This window comes from Montipora foliosa, chromosome 3 (genome assembly GCF_036669935.1).
Source record: "Montipora foliosa isolate CH-2021 chromosome 3, ASM3666993v2, whole genome shotgun sequence".
Classification (NCBI taxonomy): domain Eukaryota; kingdom Metazoa; phylum Cnidaria; class Anthozoa; order Scleractinia; family Acroporidae; genus Montipora; species Montipora foliosa.
In genome coordinates, this window is record NC_090871.1 from 49909509 (window position 1) to 49930258 (window position 20750).

At 38.9% G+C, this 20750-nt stretch overlaps 1 protein-coding gene and 1 pseudogene across 1 annotated transcript in view; one reads left to right on the forward strand and one right to left on the reverse strand.

Moving 5' to 3' along the window:
• LOC137994277 (uncharacterized) overlaps positions 1 to 2493 on the reverse strand; it is a 3014-nt pseudogene extending 521 nt beyond the window's left edge.
• LOC137997586 (uncharacterized) overlaps positions 1 to 20750 on the forward strand; it is a 71098-nt gene that overhangs the window by 26621 nt on the left and 23727 nt on the right. The window contains exon 3 of the mRNA XM_068843663.1: positions 16125 to 16403. Coding sequence (XP_068699764.1) covers positions 16125 to 16403 — 279 coding nt within the window. The remainder of the gene's footprint in view (positions 1 to 16124; positions 16404 to 20750) is intronic.

Below are 20750 nucleotides of genomic sequence, written 5' to 3' on the forward strand. Positions count from 1 at the left end.
GCATCATAAGGTGCCGTTGACGTAGACTTCCTTCAGTGGCTTTTTTATGTTCAGAGCGCAGCCTCTCTATTCCATCGGCATCACTGTCTTCTGAAAGTTCTGTATTGCTTTCTGAGGTGGAATGGATCGCCTGAACACTTGTCTGACTGAACTGCGAGTTCTCGATGTCCTCGTTAATAAGAGATACGGATAGGATGTTTTTGAGGTCTTCTTCTGGCAATCCGTGTTCGGTAACAGCGGGTTTGGGCGTAGCACTGTCCTCGATGTCGCCAGCAATCTTTTGCGACCATACGATAACATCCATGGCATGTTGTCTCAGTCACTTGTTTGCTTCTGGATTCACATGTGACAGGCTTCTAAAGTGGTATTTGTGTAACCTTTTATCCATTGCTTCGTTATGATCTGATCCGAAATCTAACTCGGTCTGACAGGTTATGTACATGGACGCACTGCAATGAAATCCTTCAGCCTTCTTCCACTTGACGTCGTGGGAAGTGAAGCCCCCTTGGCAGAGATTTTTCCAGTCGTCTATTTCAAGAAGGCCTGAAAATGTTTCATCGAGGAAGATTACCTCTGTGCAGCTGTCGATCATGGCTTTATTAAAGCTCTTCTGCTTTGTTACCCTTGCAATACGGTTAAGCGGGATGATCTGGAACACTGGTGCAAAAAAAACTGGTCTTTCCACTGTCTGCCGACCCGATCGCACATGGTACAGGCTGTTTGCGCTTCTTTGGGCGAGATAATGCCAAGAAATCTGCACAGAACTGTTGCACTTTTTCCTCTGAAAGACTGTTCCTCAGAATTTCCTCAAAATATTTGGGTTCGGGGTCTTTTAGTCTGTCAAAGTCCACAAATGCTCTGGGAGTTACGACTCCTTTCTGTTTGAAAATTTCGATAAAAAAGGATTTAACATTTAATTGTGAATCACGAGAAGAGGGGGTGGTATTTTCCAATGTCTTTTCCCAAGTATTCACGGTATATTTCATTGTTCTTGGCTTGTTCGGAGATCTTGAGGTCATTTTAACACTCAAAAACAGAAAAAGCATAAAACTAATTTAAAAAGAAAAACAAGAAAACAAGTCAAAGATTGTTAACATTATAAAATGGTTACAATGTTATCGCCTCACCTGAGATTCGGAAAGAATGCCCTGGACAAATGATCCAGCAGAAAAACTCCAAAACCATCCTCCCTGAACCTCAATTAAGTCTCTGTTGACTTTCAGCTGTGGGATGACTGAACTGTCGGGCTCGCTGAGAATGGGTAGTACTCGCTGTATATGCTGAACAAGGCGATCTTTAAAAGCTTCGTTCCCCATTAAATTGTTAAGGAAGGTTTTCATGTTGCAGAGGTACTGATAGGTAAACTGCGACTTTGTTGTAATCTTGTAGACCTCACCACGATAGACTGCGTAATTCAGTTTTCTCAGGACAAATTGAATATCGCTGCAAAGGACTGTAATCTTGCATGATAGTGGCTTGTGGGGCGCCTGTTCTGGCGAGGCTGGCTGCGATTCATTGGGCAAATTTATATCCAAACCGAAGGTATCCAGCAATAGCCCAGCACAATGTAATTCTTGACGGTTGAGGTCATCATCGGTTTGAAGTTTTCCAGGACCACTCGAAGACGGACGACGTTTTCCGACGGCGCTGACTGATCTTGCTATTAACTGTTAATATCAAGTTCGTCTTGAAGAGCACTAGAAATAAAACAAACATTTTTTAAAGACAATAAAACGCAGTCTTTTGTAATCAAAGCTGGCGCATTGATTACCATTTTATATTGCAAAACTAAACAAACAGCAATGATTGCCTCCCTGACTGGTACTGCACCCTGGAATTTATGTAGTTGGCTCGAAATTAGTAGTTGCTTGCATGGTAAATGACCGTAGAAAATTCTTTTCTCACCTCAGGCAGTGTTGATACGATGACTCCACCAGTTGCCTTACACAAGGGTTCTTGTGATCCTTTAACACTTGACATAGAACATTTAAGTTTTGACTATTTTGTTTGCGCGATGCTCTGGATGAATAATGTTCGAGACCTCAACTACTGACTGCTCTTTGGACTTTCAGCAAATTTATCGGTGCAGCATTACTCGTTTGACATGCCACCCAGTACGATATCGCTGGATATGTTTGCTTTCCCGGCGATGAAAGTTGAGAAGCGTCGAGTGTGGTTTCTTCGTTTGAATCTCCGCTTTCGTGGATGTCTTGTGATTTACGGGGAGCTTTTCCGCCCTTCTTTTTGTCCCTTTTCGAAGTGCTGATAGCCGAGAAGAAAAAGCACACTTCTCGCAATTTAGATATCTTGGAATCACATTCATCCCGTTTATCGCATATCCAGTTCCACCCCATTGTCGGTTTCCTCGTCGTCAACTCGCCAAACGCACTTAAAGGCAACAACTGAACACAATTTTTCTATTCTTGCTACGACTTCGCATTCTGCCTTATCTCTAATAGTTTTACTGTTTAGCTGGGAGCAAGGTCTGCTCATCTTGCCAGATCGTGGAATTGAAATGGATTGGTTTTTTTTTAAGATTTCTGCCTTTATATAGGAACCAATTACAAAATAATGAACCAGTCAGAGCTAAGAAACACACCAAGGATTTAACGCCTCTTATGCCTGTAATACAGAGGTGTCCAAAGTCAAAGAAGACGCTTGTCAAAATTAGCCAAATGCAAACCAATCAGTCCTGGGAAACGCACCAGGAGACAACGACTTAAGAAATGTTCGAGCAAGAAAATAATGATGAACCAATCAGAGCTAAGAAACAAACCAAGGATATAACGCCTCTTATGCCTGTAAGAGAGAGGTGACGAAAGTCCAAGAAGACGCTTGTCAAAATTAGCCAAAAACAACCACAAACATAGTTGTAAAGAAATTTACACTGTGCTTAGGCATGTTTCGGCAATTCAAAAATTGGGAACCAAGAAATCAGGGAAATGATCTCTCTCTCACTCTCTCTCTCTCTCTCTCTCTCTCTCTCTCTCTCTCTCTCTCTCTCTCTCTCTCTCTCTCTCTCTCTCTCTCTCTCTCTCTCTCTCTCTCTCTCTCTCTCTCTCTCTCTCTCTCTCTCTCTCTCTCTCTCTCTCTCTCTCTCTCTCTCTCTCTCTCTCTCTCTCTCTCTCTCTCTCTCTCTCTCTCTCTCTCTCTCTCTCCTTTCGTTTCTGTTATAGTCATAGTTCCTCCAGACATCATGCAACCTTATCAGAGCGTCTAAAGATGTGCCAAAAATTGCAATACGTAGAAAAAAGCAGCTCTCAACAATTAAAAGATAAATACTTAGCTTTAAGGTTATATCCTTCCAATGCTTGACTTTAATAATTGCGTAGCCACCAGTGTGGACCACCGATATCATGATATGTCAAAATGGATTGCAACCAGCCAAATTGAAGAAAGAAAACATTTTCCAAACCGTTTTCAACCTGAACGCGAAAAGCGTTGACTGTGCAAGAACTCAAGTGAAGCTATGATCTTCGCAGTTATGAGAGCAATTTTTGCAATTGTGTAGAGAAGCCTGAAAAATTCAGGACTTCAACGGGGTTTGAACCCGTGACCTCGCGATTCCGGTGCGACGCTCTAACCAATTGAGCTAAGAAGCCACTGACGTTGGGAGCTGGTCATTTGTGGGTTCTAATGGTCCCGTGGGGAATGAATCAATGATGTAATGGTATATGAAATGAATCATATGTGAACTGCGGATATGAAATCAAGTGAAGCTATGATCTCCGCAGTCATGAGAGCAATTTTTGCAATTGCGTAGAGAAGCCTGAAAAATTCAGGACTTCAACGGGTATGATTCATTTAATATACCATTTCAGCATTGATTCATTCCTCACGGGACCATTAGAACCCACAAATGACCAGCTCCCAACGTCAGTGGCTTCATAGCTCAGTTGGTTAGAGCGTCGCACCGGAATCGCGAGGTCACGGGTTCAAACCCCTTTGAAGTCCTGAATTTTTCAGGCTTCTCTACGCAATTGCAAAAATTTCTATCATAACTGCGAAGATCATAGCTTCACTTGATTTCATATGCGCAGTTCACATATGATTCATTTCATAGACCATTTCATCATTGTGCAAGAACTGTTGTTGACGTAGTATTGCCGTGTAGCCGCGTCGAGCCACAGAAAGTGCGCGTAAAATGAAGCCTTGTTTACGTTTAAGTGAGTTAACCTGGGTTGAGCCTGCAATCCAATCGAAAACCAGTACTTGGTCGATGACGTCATGGCTATAAAACCAACATTTCTCCCATCGATGGGTTACCATAAATTCTTAACTATGGTGCTCCGCGCGCGAGCACCTTCGGTGCCTTCGGGTTGCAACATTTTGTAACAATCGTTAATGGACGCAATTTGTAATAAGGCTTGCAAAATTTTCGTTTCATGAGAAATACAGATTGTTTGCATTCCCTCGGCATCAGCCTGATGTAGTATGTAAAATGCCCCGAGGATCTCCCCCTCAGGCGTTATCTCAAAGATTTTGAAGCTCTTTTCATGAAGTGAAGGGCTTGCATTCTTCTATATACATCCTTACTGGTTGTTGTCAAGGAAATGCTCAGAGGCTCGCATCAACAAAATTTGGTATTGTGCAATAATGTTCATAAAGCAATATATAAGAATGTGACCGAGCGCCAAAGAAGCATGATCTTAGCCCGTGAAGTGTGCTTTACCATGCTTTACTTTACATTTTAGCAATTATAAAAAAATCGCTTAAGTCCCTGTAAGTGAATGGAAAGCTAAATAATGTGCTCGGTTTAAAAAATCAAACAAAACAGTTTTCCTGGATTTTATATTTTGAAACTGATGCTTCAATTACGTGATTCCCAGAAGTTAGGTTTGTCTCGCAATTGTCAAGGTCTTGTTGCCTCGAAAGCTGTTTTGCGACCCTAATGACTTGTCAACTGATTTTGTATCTCGGTACAAATTCAACTAGGTTTAATGGTGTCCAAAGCTCTTAATGATCTGGTTCCTGAACCTCTATGTTTACTGAGCGCAGTACTCCAGGCTATGTCTTAAGGGTCTCTGCAAACACATTAATTGTCCCTTTACCAAGAACTAACTACCTCAAAAAGAGCTTTAGTTATAGAGGTGAAACTCTCTGGAACAGTCTACCCTACAGTCTTAGGCAAATGAAATCCCTAAATAATTTCAAGAAATTGTTAAATGATCATTTTAGTTAAATCAGAAACACGGCATTCATGGTGTAGTTTCGTGTAATTATAAGTAAGACTTTTAGATACATTTTTTATTATTATTGAATATTGCTATGTAGTTGTACATTGTACTAAAACCTGATGGATTTTTTACCGTGTTAAAATAAATAAAAATTAACGATCAAAGATTAAAGATTAGTATGCTAAAGGAATTTCTATTCTGAATCTATTTTATACTGTTATTTTTGTAATTCTTGTTCTAATCGCATTCTAGTTCACCCTCTATTGTTACAGGTTAACAGCTGCTCTGACAATGTTTAGTGTGCGTTAATGTCATTCCTGCTACGGAAGTCTGTCAAAAATTGAAAAGGCAAAATCAATCATGCGTAACTCTTGAAAAAAATTCTCTTAGGGAACTGGTCAAAACTACTATACTCGAACAGGACCCACCTTTGGGGTAGGGGGCTTCTCAAAGACACCACCTATCTTCGAACTTATCACATGAACATTACCAACAAAATTATATTGGCTTTTAAATTTGAGGTGACACAGGAATATTCAGCTAGCAAGAGTCGGCATTACTAACAAACAAAAAAAGTGAGGTTTGAATCTCACTGTAATTTGTTACTGCTGGGGTGGCTATGTAATATAGATACTATCTTTTGACGTTAAGCAAGGGGGTGCAGGCAGACATCCGGCATCTATTTTGTGGTTTGCTGGGTCCTGTTCGAGTGTAGTAGTGTTGACCACTTCTCTCAGCACGTGTACATGTTCAACATGGTGTTATGTAGCGTTTATCTCCATTGGCTTTGCTGTAGTTTCCAGCTAACTGAATCCGGAGAAAAACAGAAGTCACGAGGTACTTTCATGCATACCATAGATGGAGACAAGTACGAAACTATACTACTACTTGTCCAAGGAAAGTTCAACATTCCTGCAAACGAAGGGACCGGGTCACAGAAGATTGCTATTGTTAGGTTCTGGAGAACGAAAGATCTCCTTACTCTTGGCCCTGAAAAGAGTCCCACACTGTACTTTAATGGACGGAAAGCTGTGAAGAATTCTGATGTGTCTAGAATAGTTGATAAAACATTGACAGAAACAAAGTCGGCCGGGTATAAAAAGCTGAAACACCGAGAAGCAGAAAGTTATGCGGCCCTTACCAAACGACAGATACGACATGTTACTTCCTGCAGTATCAAGTATCGTATTCACAACGCAGTATTTACGAACGTGGTTTTACCGAAGCCTGTTGGAGCTAAGCTCGTACACTCCCAACACCAAATTGATTTGATAGACTTGAACAAGCAGTCAGTCAATAAGTTTGCCGGTAAGACTGACAGAGGCGTTCTCGCTGTGCTAGATATGTTTAGTCGTTATCTGTGGCTGGCACCACCGGAAAAGAAGTCTAGTCGATCCATAGCAAGAAATCTGCAAAGGATATACGAAGAACATGGACCACCAGATCGTTTACAGAGTGACCGGTGCAAAGAATTTTGCGGACATGTAGCAAATCTGTGTAAGAAATACAAAATCAAAATAATTCGAAGCAAACATTACCACCTACAATCAAAAGGATAGATCGAAAGGTCACACCGACGTTTCCGCACCAAAATGCTTTTTGACGTACTTTCATTGAAAACTAAAGGAGTCAACTGGGTAAAACACTACGGATCTACTGCAGAAAAATTAACGAGGAAAAGAAAGAGGACATTAGCTGGTTAAGCCATTTTGAAGTGTATTATGGCCGAAAATCAAATGTTTTGGCAGAATTGGAACATTATGACATTGACAGTTATCCAGGTTCATCGGAAACTCTAAGCAGAAAAGATCTGGCTAAACACAATGATAGGGTCAATAAGGTCCACGAAAGAGCTAAAGCGTACATAGAGAAACTGGAAATGCGCATGATAAACAGGAACAAGTGTCTCAACCCTGCTGCAGCACAGTACAGGCGTGAGGAAAAAGTATTGATAAGACTTAGGTTACGGAATGGTAAGATTACTCCAAAACGAGGACATGTTTTGTCAGGCAAAGTCATTGACAAAATGTAAAAACTTCCATGTATAAAGCAGCATTTATTGACCCCAATTTAAGCAAGCGGGTGCAGCACTGGATATCTGTGAAAGATAGCGCACTTTGTTTCTGGTTACTGAAGAAGCATCGGTATTCAAAGGTCACCTGAAACTGTACGAGACGAAATTGTAAAAAACTGACTTTGATGGTTTTCCCCTTCAACTGTATGCTGGTCAATCATGGTCTCACTACTTGGCCGAAATGATTAAAGATGCGCATACGGAGATCAAATCACCTTGAAGGCCGCTTCCATTCTTTTCAATGTACAGTTTACCATCCGTTTTTCACTCAGTGTCAAAGCAAATACTATTCAAGATTTATTATTATTATGCACTATTTCAGAAAATAAATAATTGATATAACAATTAAAAGAAAGAAGGAAACAGACTAAATATACTTGAGTGAGAAAAAAGTGGAAAAGTGTGTAGAGGCCATAGTAGCAAATGCTTTCGAGATGGCCACTACCACAGGAATTAAGTGAAAGGAAAACAAAAATATGTACATATATTTATAGAAGTGAACAGGCAAAATAGATAGTACAGATAAAAATGAAATTAATAGTAATAAATTAAGAAATTAACAAATTTACATAAATATACAATATTATTTACATCAATGAGTTGCATCTAAGGAGTCTTACCTTAAGTTCAAACACAAAAAAAATGCCACTCGTTTGACTTCGGCCATTCTCAAACTGAGATTATCACGAATATTATCATACACTTTTTTTTTGTTTTGTAAGAACGTCTAATTTTGGACTTCAACGTTCTTGTCTATTTTTGCGATGTGAGACTGAAAACGTTCTTAAGATGTTTTTAAATTTACATCAGACTTTGCTTCACTTGATGACTTTTATGGAGTTGAAGTTATTTTGAGACGATTATAAATAACAACTACTCGGTATTACAAACTGAGATGTGTATCATGCAATAAGTAAACCATTGTTGTGTTATAGAAAATATGATGCCCTTATGTATTTAGGTTGATCAACATTTATCTACCTTTATTTTATCTCTATTTTAGAGAGTAGTGCAATTATGGCTAAATCGGAGGAATAGTATATCCGATTTAGGGTTACTATTTTCCTATTTACCATCTTTCTGAAAGTAATCTCCGATTCTACGATTCCTCCGATTTTACGGTTTTACCATGATAGCCTTCTGAAATCATTTCACCGATTGTACGATTCTTCCAATTCTACGATTTACCTCAAGATCTTTCTGAAAATCATTCTCCGATCCTACATTTCTTCCGATTATAAGATTTTACCTTACAAACCTTGGGGAATAATTCTCCGATTCAACGATTCTTCCGATTTTACAAGTTTCCTTAATGTCTTTCTGAAGAATAATACGATTCTTCCGATTCTCCCTATCTTACGATTCTATCTTAACATATTCATCTTTAGCCATAATCGCGCTCTTCTGTTATTTTAAGGTTTCATTTAATATAAAAATGAGCAAAATAATAGCGTTCTTAATCGACTCTAAGCCTGAGGAACGTTCTTAATACGTTCATTGAATTTTGGTTAATCTCAGACGGTCCAACGTACTTACAAAAAAGATTCTTATAAAATAAAAAAGATGTAATGCATGAATTGCATTATTTCGCAAATGTGAGGTTCCATGTTTGGATCAAAATAGTTCTCTTGCCATTCTATCCGAAAGGTACCGCGGTCATATAGGACAGCAGACTCGACCCAAATACCAATCTATCGATGCTTTTTGTCTAATTACTAATTAATTATTCATCGAACTTTACATGCCGCGAATCTCATAAACAGTAGTTGAACCAGGTCCGTGTACTGAATTACATATTTTCATTTCACTGAAACACATCCAAAGAGGCCAACTTCAGAACTTTCATTATGACAACTTCAAGGCATTTCTGGATCATTTATTATTAGTATCTCCAACGTGTTGGAAACTGTTAAGGTACCGGGGTATATCCAATGTGCTTTTGTATGTCTTCGCGATGTGAAGTGTTTCTACTTCAACTTTGCCATTGAACAGACGTCACCTTCAAAGAACATGCTTGTCAGCTACTTCCGACAAACAAATGTAGGAATCCCACTCGTTTTGCTCTGACTCAGCAATTCCATCATCACGCCATACTGGTGGGCCTGATTTGAATTACTGTTAATTAAAACAGTTAATGCATCGTAGACGCCCAGGAGAATTTTGTTGCTGTTGTTGTTGCCCAAAATAATCTACTAATTCACAATTTTTTTTTCGCAATTTTGTCACAGCACTTCATCCGTTGTTAGTTTTGACACTCGGATGCTAAAGATTTGCCGATTTTGGCGAGATTTTTGCCAATTTCGGCAAATTAGTTCATCCATTAGTATTGACAACATTTGACTGAACAATTGCGATTTTGGCGAAAGTAAAAGTTGGTGAATTTTGTTTTTGAAAGATTTTTTCCTAGGTTTGCCTAAGTCAGGCGTCAGGCAATTCCATAACTTAGATCCAAAAATGGAAAGCGAATTAAGTCGAATATCTAGTCTTGATTTATAAACATATGTTACCAACATCAGAAAATCTAGTGTTCTATGAATAAACGTCGGATGAACAGGTTAAAAGACCACAGATATTCTGAGGGGCACAATTGATAGATTCATCGCGCATAAGAGAACACACACAAAAAAATAAAGCATATAGACCTTATTCATAAATGGAGGTCAATTTATGATTCTTTTGTCCAAGTGCAAATTAGCCTACCAAGCCTCGATACCATACAAAGAATTGAAAATAATTCTTGCTCCAAAATGAGGCTTGGTAGGCTAATTTGCACTTGGACAAGAGAATTGTGTTCGCCATTTATGAATAAGGTCTATTGGGGGGTAAAACATTAGCGACGACAAACAAAGGAATAGCATGAGATCTGTTACCAGCAAAGAACATTAGCCGTCTTTGTAAGATAAAGATCTTCCTCAAATAAATTTCTAGTTATGATGATGATTATGGTAGTAGTGATGATTTCGATGATGGAAGAGAAAAGGAGACAATACCTGCGAGGATAAATAGGAACATGGCTTAATGTTTAAAATTCACGACAGTGGAGATGGCAGATTGACAAGTGGGTTGTGAATCTTTAATTGCCTCTTTTATGTGAACTCAGAGGAAACTTTTAAGTGCTGCTGGTTTCAGTGTTTTTACAAAGATAACTAGGAAAACCTTGTCCTAGCCATAAGATGCATCTCGCAATCACCGTCCTGTTTATTGGTGTAGGATATACAACCTTTGTCGAGCGGACTGAGCAGCAGGCACAGGTCAGTTCTCTCGCGATGTTGGCATTGAAAGACCATCCCAAGAAAAAGCAATTATCCATGCAGTCCTTCTGCTCTGGACACAGCGATAACTTTAATAGCATCCAAACCGAGTGAGGAATAGACGTCCTCTAACAAATGATAGCCATCTCAATTCCTCGATTCTTATCACAAGAAGTGAGAAATCGATGATTATATATATCCAGTGGTTAGTTTAGAGGGTTTCGGCATTGGCTTGTATTTTAAGCAAAAACGCTCTTTTATATATGTATACATAAGTACGTCTAACGTTCGAGCTGAGGCTGAATGTTCTCATATATTTCTGTCATCTGAAGCTGAAAACGTTCTTAAGATGTTTTAAAATTAATGTATAGATTAAGCCAGTCCTAAAAGCGGAGTTCCTTCTCTAACCCCAGAAAGCAAATTATACACTCTTTCTGTTTATGAAAACGTCTAATTTTGAAGCTGAGGCTGAACTTTCTTATATAATTTGGCGTTGTGAGGCTCAAAACGTTCTTAAAGATGTTATTTATTTTACATGGTATAGTTTTTAATAAATGAAATCTAGCGGATGTGACTAGGAAATCTACATACGTGCTCGCTTTGATGGTGTTGAACTTTAATATTTTGTATCGATTATAAATAAGACCTGCTCATGAACTGAGATGTGTGCCATGCAATAAGAAAAAACATTGTTATTTTATGCTAAATATGCCCTTAAGGGTTCGGGGTAATTTACATTTCTTTACTTTTATTTCATGCTTTCATTCCAAATACAAACACCACAATAAAACTCCCAAAAAAGAAACGACACTTTTCAATTTACAAAACATGTTTCGACATACTCATGTCATCTTCAGTTGCAAATGAGCTTTTTCAACGGTTGTACATTTGAACTTATGTTAAGGTATGTTGCAAAATGACGTGTCAGAACTTGCGTACAATTTGAATATGAAGTGTGAAATGCGCAGAAAACAAAAGTAGCGCACATAGCAATAAAATAAAAGACAAAAGAGCTACGTAATTAAGAGCACTTAAAAATAAGGGTCACTTAGACAAAGATACATATGAGAGAATTTATCCAGTTGGTTCTCAACCAGCTAGGTTCTATGGCCTTCCTAAAATGCACAAGGCTCGGCAGCCTAATGAAACACCTCCATTTCGACCCATAGTATCTTTAATAGGCACCTACAATTATAATCTATCTAAGTTCCTTTGCGATCTTTTAGAGCCTCATGTCCCGTGAGACTACAATGTCCGCGACACGTTTTCATTTGTACATGAAATCAACCAGTTACCAACCTCTAGGACGTTTATGGTCTCTTTTGATGTTGAGAGTCCGTTTACTAGTATACCCCTTGATGAGTGCATTGACTTGGCGGTTGTAAATTGAAAACTGTCGTTTCTTTCTTGAGAGTTATTGTTACTCTGCTATCTTTACGACCACAATAAAAACGTTTTCAATCGACTCCGGGATCCGACTCTCAGCCTGAGGGATCTTATAATTTGGTTAATCTCAGCCGCAAACGTTCTTATAAAAAAGGTTCTTATATAAAAAAAAATAGTGTATAGTGTTTATGAAAATAGTTATGCTTCTGCATAAAGTACAAAATAAATCGTAATTAGTATGTACAGTTTCCAGTGATCAAACAGGTCAAACACGTGAGCAGGCAGCATGCAGTAAAGAAACAAACCTTACAAACAACAACCACCAATTTTAATCAACATTTTATGTTTGACTTACAATCTTTACTCACTCTCTGTTCAGTTCAGAACAATAGCAAATATCTTTACTAATTAAAAAGTCAACCAAAAGCGTACTAGTAAAATCTTACTCGACTGCAATTTCACAGTCAAACAACGAAGCTCACAACTGGGCATCCATTTCACACAAAACGCCTGTAAATGTGATTTTTGAAATATGTTAGAATCTCTGCTAACACGGTATTGCAAACGTTTTCAGGGCTTCTTCGTTTTTTTAACCTGCTTGCCGGCGGTAATTTGCAATTCGATTTCGGTCGCCATATTGGACGAGTGAAAGTCGAAGATCTGGGAGTAGTGGGGAATACACCGCCTGCTGCGAAAACTAGTCTTTTCTCAGGACAAAAAGTCAAATCCCGTCCACCAGCTGACGTTGTTTCTAATTGGTCGAGAAGATATCAAATAAACAATGGCATATTCTTTGATCGTCAGAGTTGGTCCCAAAAGAGAAACCACAGAAGTGAAGCGAGCGTAGAGCGTTGTCTTTCCTAAATTTTGAGAGGAAAAACGAATATTTTGAAGCCAGAATAGGAAACCACTCTGATAAGTCTGCAAAGAGGAGAAGATGTTCTAGCAGTTTTACTTACAGGCTTTGAAAAAAGTATGATTTTCACCGTATTTGCACTGTCTGCGAGAGAGCTAAAATTGAAAGACCAGTTTCTGTCTCGGTCATTTGCCCGCTCAAGAGCATTATATTGGACTAAATTGCAGAGTTCAAGGGTTTATGCTCGGCAGCCGAACTTACTCCTGGGAGTAAAATGATTTAGTATTTCATTGATGTTGATATGTTTCACTCGCTGCGGTTAATCGTGAAATATTTTTCGACACTCGAAGAGAAATTTCGTATCTCCAAGCGGCCGTGTAATATCCTCTTTTTATTTATTTAACTTTATTTCATGTTTTTTTTTGGCCCTCTCACCACCATATATGCCATTGACACTTATAGATTGTACTCTGTTTAACGCCGGTGAAAGAGGTAAAATATAAATCAGCAAAATAAATTAACACGATTCTCAGCCTGAGTAATATGGAGCGTCATTAGTGTCAAAATTCCCTTTTAGTATAATGAAGCAGCTTTGGCATTATGATGTAGTTTTGGTATTACGAAGTTGTTTGCATTCCTTCAAACACGGAATGATGGAGGACAAAATTAAAGAACCATTGAAGCTGTTGCTGTCAACATTAGAATCAAAGTGAAGTTGAAAAAGGCTTTTGCACAACAGGTCCAATTCGTAGATGAAAACGTCTACCTCACCATGGCTAAGTTCAGCAGAGGAAATATCATTAGAAAGCCGCCATTTTGACCTTCCTTGTTATCCCATAATCCCTTCGCATCCGATTGCACACTCACAGAGAATCCCGGTATCATCATAATGCCAAGACTACATCATAATGCCAAAACTACTTAATATTGCCAAAACTACTTCATAATACTAAAAGTGAATTTTGACACTTATGACACTTCATAGAGTAATAAGTTCTTTAAAATTCGGTTAATCTCACCCTCAACGTTCTTACAAAAAAGGTATTATAAAAAAATGTATATAAAACCAATTCTTATGCAACAGAGGAAAACGCCTGGAAATAAAACTAATTTCAGTTAGCCCTTGGCAAGATACAATGGAGATCAATTTATAGGCCACTTTCGAAAATACCATAATCCTCTTTGTTTGTTCCCCCAAACTTTGCATAAGCGTTGTTCCCAGTCTCTTTTGGGACATACAATGGTCCCAAGATGAAACCCAAACAATGCATACGCAAAATTTGGGGGAAGAAATAAAGAATATTGTGATATTTTCGAAAGTGGCCTGTTGAGAAGGTCGATAGGTATAATCATTAGGATTGGTTATTATATAAGTCTGGCTTCTCGTCGACCCAACTTTGGTTCAAGCCAAGAAAAAGTACTTTTTCCAGGTTGTGATGAATGAGTGAGACACTCTGAATGTCAGCATTCCTTGCATGTTTCTACTTAGAAGCTGCTCATTTTTGTCGATCCAAGTAATTTTAAAAGTTGAACAATTCAGCGATTCTGGCGTACGCGTCGAACGTCTTATCTCGAACTTAATCAGTCTTGAAATAATTAATAAAGTGAAATTGAAAAAAGAAACTGACAAAAACCTAAGGTTTTCCAAACAGATTTCGCTAAGATATAGCGTTATAATTTAGGCTTATGTGATATGTTTTCATGTTGCTGGTTTTTATTTCAGAAACTTTGCGTAGGTCTTCCTTCTATAATTATATTAGACACATTAAAATCCGTGCCTTTTATTCAACGCAAGCAAAGGAGAGTTCGAAATGACATCAAATTGTTGACAGATCATTTTGAATTTTTAAAAGTTACCGTTCACATTGCAATCGTGATCAGGTTGATAATCCGACAAACAGTTTGAACGTTGAATAGACCCGGTGATGATGGCGGCCTTTCTGCACCCTATTAAGACAAAGGAACGCTCATTACTATTAATAAGCGCTTCACTTAATTGCCATTTTTAGCAAAATGGGGTTAGCACAAGAAACCGGAAACCGGAAACCGGAAATCAGAAACCAGAAAGCAGAATTATCCACAATTCACGTGAACTACAACAACGTATCCAGTGAATAAATCACTAGTTATGCTTTACCATCTTTCCTGCCTTTGGTTATGTTCCAACTATCACCACAGCCTCCAAAATAAGAGTCTATAAATGGGCTATGTCGACTTATTTTAGAGAGCTGAGGGGAAATCTTTAGATGATCACTAGTTAAAAACTTGAAAATGGTAATATGGAATTCATTAACTGAAAAAGTTATCATTACATCACAAAAGACTTTGAGCCAAAACGACCCTTACCCAGGCGATTTACCAGAAACTTGAAAAAACTTTGGGTCTCCTTTCTTTAAAGATTACTTAAATGCAATCCGTTTTAATCTTGCGTATTTGTGTCCATCCGTGCTTCTCTCTCCTCTTCTGTATTTCTTTTATTTTGCTCATCATTTTAAGTCAGTGGTTATTGCGATTTTTCATTCTACTTTTTGGGCATTTTGGATATCATAAAATTTACATTATATTTTTTTGCATGCCATAGCCCCTTTAACCACCAAACGAAACATCCGGCCTCCAGCTTCAAATTAACGAAAGCCCTGCAATGTCGAAACTTTAGTTGTTTCTTTCAGATTTATTCAAACCAGACTGATATCAAATGCAAATCGTTTGAATTGTTTCGGCTATGCTCAAACTGAGATTATAACGAATGTTATCATACACTCTTTTTTTGTAAGAACGTCTAACTTTGGACCTGAGGGTGAACGTTCTTGTATATTTTTGCGATGTGAGGCTCGAAACGTTCTTAAGATGTTTTTAAATTAAAATCAGACTTTGCTTCACCTGATGACTTTGATAGGATTGAAATTATTTTAGAACGATTATAAATAAGAACTGCTCATTATGACAAACTGAGATGTGTTTCATGCGATAAGAAAACCATTGTTATGCATTTGAGTTAATCAACATTTATCTACCTCTATCTTTATGCTTTCATTCATTTAAAATACAAATGAGCAAATAATAACTTTCTTTAATAATCGACTTACCGGTAATACGACGTTCGTAATACGTTCTTAGAATTTTGGTTAATCTCAGCCCGGCTCAACGTCTTATAAAACAGATTGTAACGCATAATTTGGATTATTTCACAAATGTGAAGCTCGATGTTTGGATCAAAAAAACTTATCTTGCCATTCTATCCGAAAAATACCCCCTCTATCGATGCTTTTTGTCTAATTACTAATTAATTACTCATCGAACTTTACATGACGTGAATCTCATAATTAGTAGTTGAACCAGGTCCGTGTACTGAATTACATATTTTCGTTTTACTGAAACAGATCCAAAGAGGCCAACTTCAGAACTTTCATTATGGCAACTTCAAGGCGTTTCTGAATCATTTATTGAATATATCCAATGTTTTGGAAACTGTCAACGTACCGGATTATATCCAATGCGCTTTTGCATGTCTTCGCAAAGTGGAGTGTTTCTCGTTCAACTTTGCCATTGCGCCAGGCGTCACCTTCAAGGAACATACTTGTCAGCTACTTCCAACAAGCAAATATAGCAATCCCACTCGTTTTGCTTTGAGTCAGCATTTCCATCATTACGCCATACCGGTGGGTCTGATTTGAATTACTGTTAATTAAAACAGTGAATGCATGGTAGACGCCTCACTTATGTCCAGAAATGCACAAAAGAGCTCCACGATTGACAATCTTGGCAAAATTAGCGAATTCGGCGACATTTCGCCAATTTTGTCACAGCACTTCATTCTTTTCTAGTACGACACTCGGATGCTGAAGATTTGGCGATTTTGGCGATATTTTGCCAATTTCGTCAAATTAGTTCATCCATTGGTATTGACACCACTTGTGTGAGCATTTTTGGCGACATTGTCAAAATCGGCAATTTTGGCAATATTTTGCCAATTTCGTCAAATTAGTGGTTCATCCATTGACACAACTTGGGTGAGCATTGGCGATTTTGGCGAAATTGACAAAATTGCCAATGCTCACCCAAGCTCAGAGAAGTGTCTATGTGAATGTTTCAAGTTTAGAAGAGAGAGATAACGTTTTGAGAGAGCCTAAGTAAACTGCAGTCAGGGGTACCAGTTTAAAGATCACAATTGTCCAACTGTTGAGGCCAAGGTTGACCGTTGTTTCTGCAAAGTCAAAAATTCACTCTCCTAGACGAGATTACTTATCACCAGGTAATACCATGGTTTTGGAAATAGAAACTGCTTTATTATTCATCAGCGTCACAAATTCTTGCTGACTTGGGGGCTCATTTGTTGAAAGTCAAGCACGCTTCCTTCAGACCTGTTTATTTTCGTGTTTCACCCAGTTATTTTCCGGTGCGGCTGTTAACTGACATGAGGATTTGAAAAGGCTTTTGAGCTTTGTTTTCCCTCTCACCTAACACACAGGCGGCTTCCGCTTCTCCACCTTTCATACAGATATAGTTTTTTAAAAGAAAAGTTGAGTGAAAATCCAAAATTGTGTGAATAAATTACAAGAGAAGAAAAAGCCTATCGGTGAAATTAACGACTTAACTGCAGAATATCCTGCCACCTTGAAGCTTTACCCTAAATTGGGTGGATATGCGGATACGCAGATACGCAGTCGAAACACCGAGCTTAGTGGATAGGCGGATACGCTCTCGTCGTCCTGGTTCCCAGTATTTCTCCCTTCTGAGGCGTCAAACAAAAAGAGCGAAGGACACTGATGTATATGTATTTCTCGTTCAGAAAGCACGATGACCGAGTGAAAAACAATGATGTATCAATCTCCTTGTTGATATGTATCTCTCGTTCTTATAGCGCGATGATCGAGTCATTTTACAGGCCGATCAACTTTCACTTTACGGTTCGGTTAACTACACGAAATAGCACTCGATTCTTGATTAAGACTAAGCGCTCATTTCAGTGATTCCTATGCGCTCTCGAAAATGTTAGCTTTCATTTTACGGTTTCGGTTAACTACACTTTGTACGAGATCGTGTGAAGAAGAAAGCACTTGTTTACTGATTAGATCTAAGCGCTCGCTTCAGTGATTAGGCCTAAGAACTCTCGTAAAATTTTAGCTTTCATTTTGCCGTTCGGTTAACTAGATTTTTCACGAGATCGCGTGAAAAAGAAATCACTGCAGTATACATAGAAGTTTACTTGGAGAGGGGTGGTATTTTCGACTGCGTATCCGCGTATCCATTTCACCATATACTTATGAGTTTACACGGGGAGGGGTGGTATCTTCGACCGCCTATCCGCGTATCCAGCTTCTTCAGAAGTGCAGCTTCAAAATAGCAGGGTATTCTGCATAAAGTAGCTTTAAGTAGTGTTGCCGAACGTACACTTACATTCGATGACTAAACTTTTCGGAATGTGTAAAAACTAAGTTGCGATTTTTAATGTCTCGTTTGCGTGCGTTCTGATCATTAGATTCACACCTTCAAATTGAGTTTTTTACACTAGTTTCCAATTTTGATTGTCCATACTATCACGCCTTATTTCATTTGTTGCCATTTCTATAAATGCTATGAAGAAGAAATTGTACTCCACGATGAGTCCCTTTGGCAAGCCGAATCAGGTGACGAGTAACTACGTCAACGAACGATAATACTTGGGGCTCAGTTAGTAGTTACACTACAGTGGTATAATACGAGGTATGAGTCAATTTCATAAGATGGCACAAAGTGCCGCATCTATGAATGCTGCATCTTGAGCACTCTGCCTTACAGAGCCGAAACCTGGACCACATATGCCCACCACGAAAAGAAGCTGAATGCCTTCCATCTCCGTTGCCTACGGGGCATCATGGGAATAAACTGGTGGGGTACAATCACAAATGAAGAGGTATTATCGCGTGCTGGTAGCCGCTCACTGTTCCAAACTCTGAAGATTCGAAGGATGCGCTTGCTGGGGCATTTGCGTAGGATGCCCGATGGTCGTCTTGCCAAAGACATTCTCCACACTGAGTTGTGCACGGGATTGAGACCCAGAGGTCGCCCTATGCTGCGCTTCAAAGACGTGGCAAAACGTGTTTTGGTGGCCCTGGACATAGACACTGAAAGATGGGAAGAACTTGCTGAGGACAGGACAGGCTGGAGGAATGCACTCCAAAAAGGAGGCGAAGCACTGGAGGCCCGATGGCTCGAAAAGCTGGCGATACAAAGACTATCCCTGTGACACTAATACTGTACTATGTAAATCTCTCGAAGATTGTTTGCCATATATAAAGACCATTTTGTTTTTCCGGTGGTTATAATTCGGGAAATGTGTATCGCCTTGTAGAGAAAATTAATTTTGCAACTTCTGTTCTACTTGGTGTCGACATTCCTCTACAGTTATGGTAAAAGGACTCCAATTTCGACTCACTTAAAACGTTGATGGCATTATTCGTGAAAAGCTACTATAAGATTCACAAGCACGGCATGCATCTTCACGCAAAGCTTACTTTCAAGTAATGGATCATACGACAAGGACATATTTTGTGTGTGGCTCATTGAATCTAATTCCTTGCAAGCTGACATTGGTAAGCTCCACATAATTGCTCTGAAACTCTTAGTACCCGTTCGTGAAGTCATTCTTACATGAATTGTCAGAATACGAGACAGTTATACATGTATATGTCAGTAAATTGTTCCTCCTCAGTAACTAAATGACAACCTTGCCATAACTTTGTTATTTGGAGCTACTTCCCGTTGCCATATTTCCCTATATTTTGCCAAATTAGTTCCCCTCTTCCTTGTTCTTCATGCTGGTTGGTAAATTCTCTCAAATCATTAAAACGCCAGAAATGAACGTTTCTAATTTGAGGTCAAACGTCTAAACGGCACTGGAGATCGAACTCTTCTTGCATTCATTTTTGTTCGCCACACTCGCCAGCTTGTATGGGCCCCCTCATTGCTTAGTTGTGCTTTGCCTTATTGCCGATTGTGGCGAAATTGTCATTTTTGCCATATTTGCCAAATTTGTCACATTCGCCAACTTGTATGGGCCCTCTCATTTCTTAGTTGCGCTCTGCCTCATTGGCGATTGTGGCAAAATTGTCATTTTCGCCATACTAGTCAAATCTGCCACATTCGCCAACTTGTATGGGCTCCCTCATTGCTTTGTGCTTTGCCTTGTTGACAAATGTGGCAAAATTGTCAGTTTCCCCATATTTGCCAAATTCTCCACATTCTCCAACTTGTATGGGCCCCCTTCATTGCTTTGTTCTTTGCCTTGTAGGCGAAATGTGGCAGAATTGTCATTTTCGCCATATGTGCCAAATTCGCCACATTCGCTAACTTGTATACCCCCACCCCCAATTGTTTTGTGCTTTGCCTCATTGGCGATTGTGGCAAATTTGTCATTTTCGCCATACTGGCCAAGTTCGCCACACTCGCCAACTTCTATGAGCCCCCTTCATTGCTTTGTGCTTTCCCTTGTTGGCGATTGTGGTAAAATTCTTATTTTCGCCATATTTGCCAAATTCGCCAAAATTTTCTCTTTTTCGCAATTTTTGTTGTTGCGTGCATTTCTGGACATATCTCAGACTCCCAGGATAGCTTTTGCTGCTGTTGTTGTTGGCCATTTCAAGAACACAAACCCAAAATAATCTACTAATACACAAAATTAGCGCAAAGAAAACTCTCGTTCACTCACACACAACCTCACTCTTCCCCAACTCTTAATTTTAGAAGCGAAGTCAGATAAACTTTGCATCAACTTATAACGATTCCTATACTACAACAGTACTGAAGATGGTCTTGTCCTAAATTGGATTCTTAAAAAGCCTTCAATGTAACATTTCAATGTGCTATTCAGTGACATTTTTTCCTTTTTTACCATTTCAAAAACACAACCTGTTAATTACAATCTAATCTACTTTAATAGGTTACTGTCATTCCACACCTTAGCTGTTAGGACAAGGTTGCTGCAAAAACTTGAGCCATCCCGTATGGCTTATCTCTGCGTCGTGAAG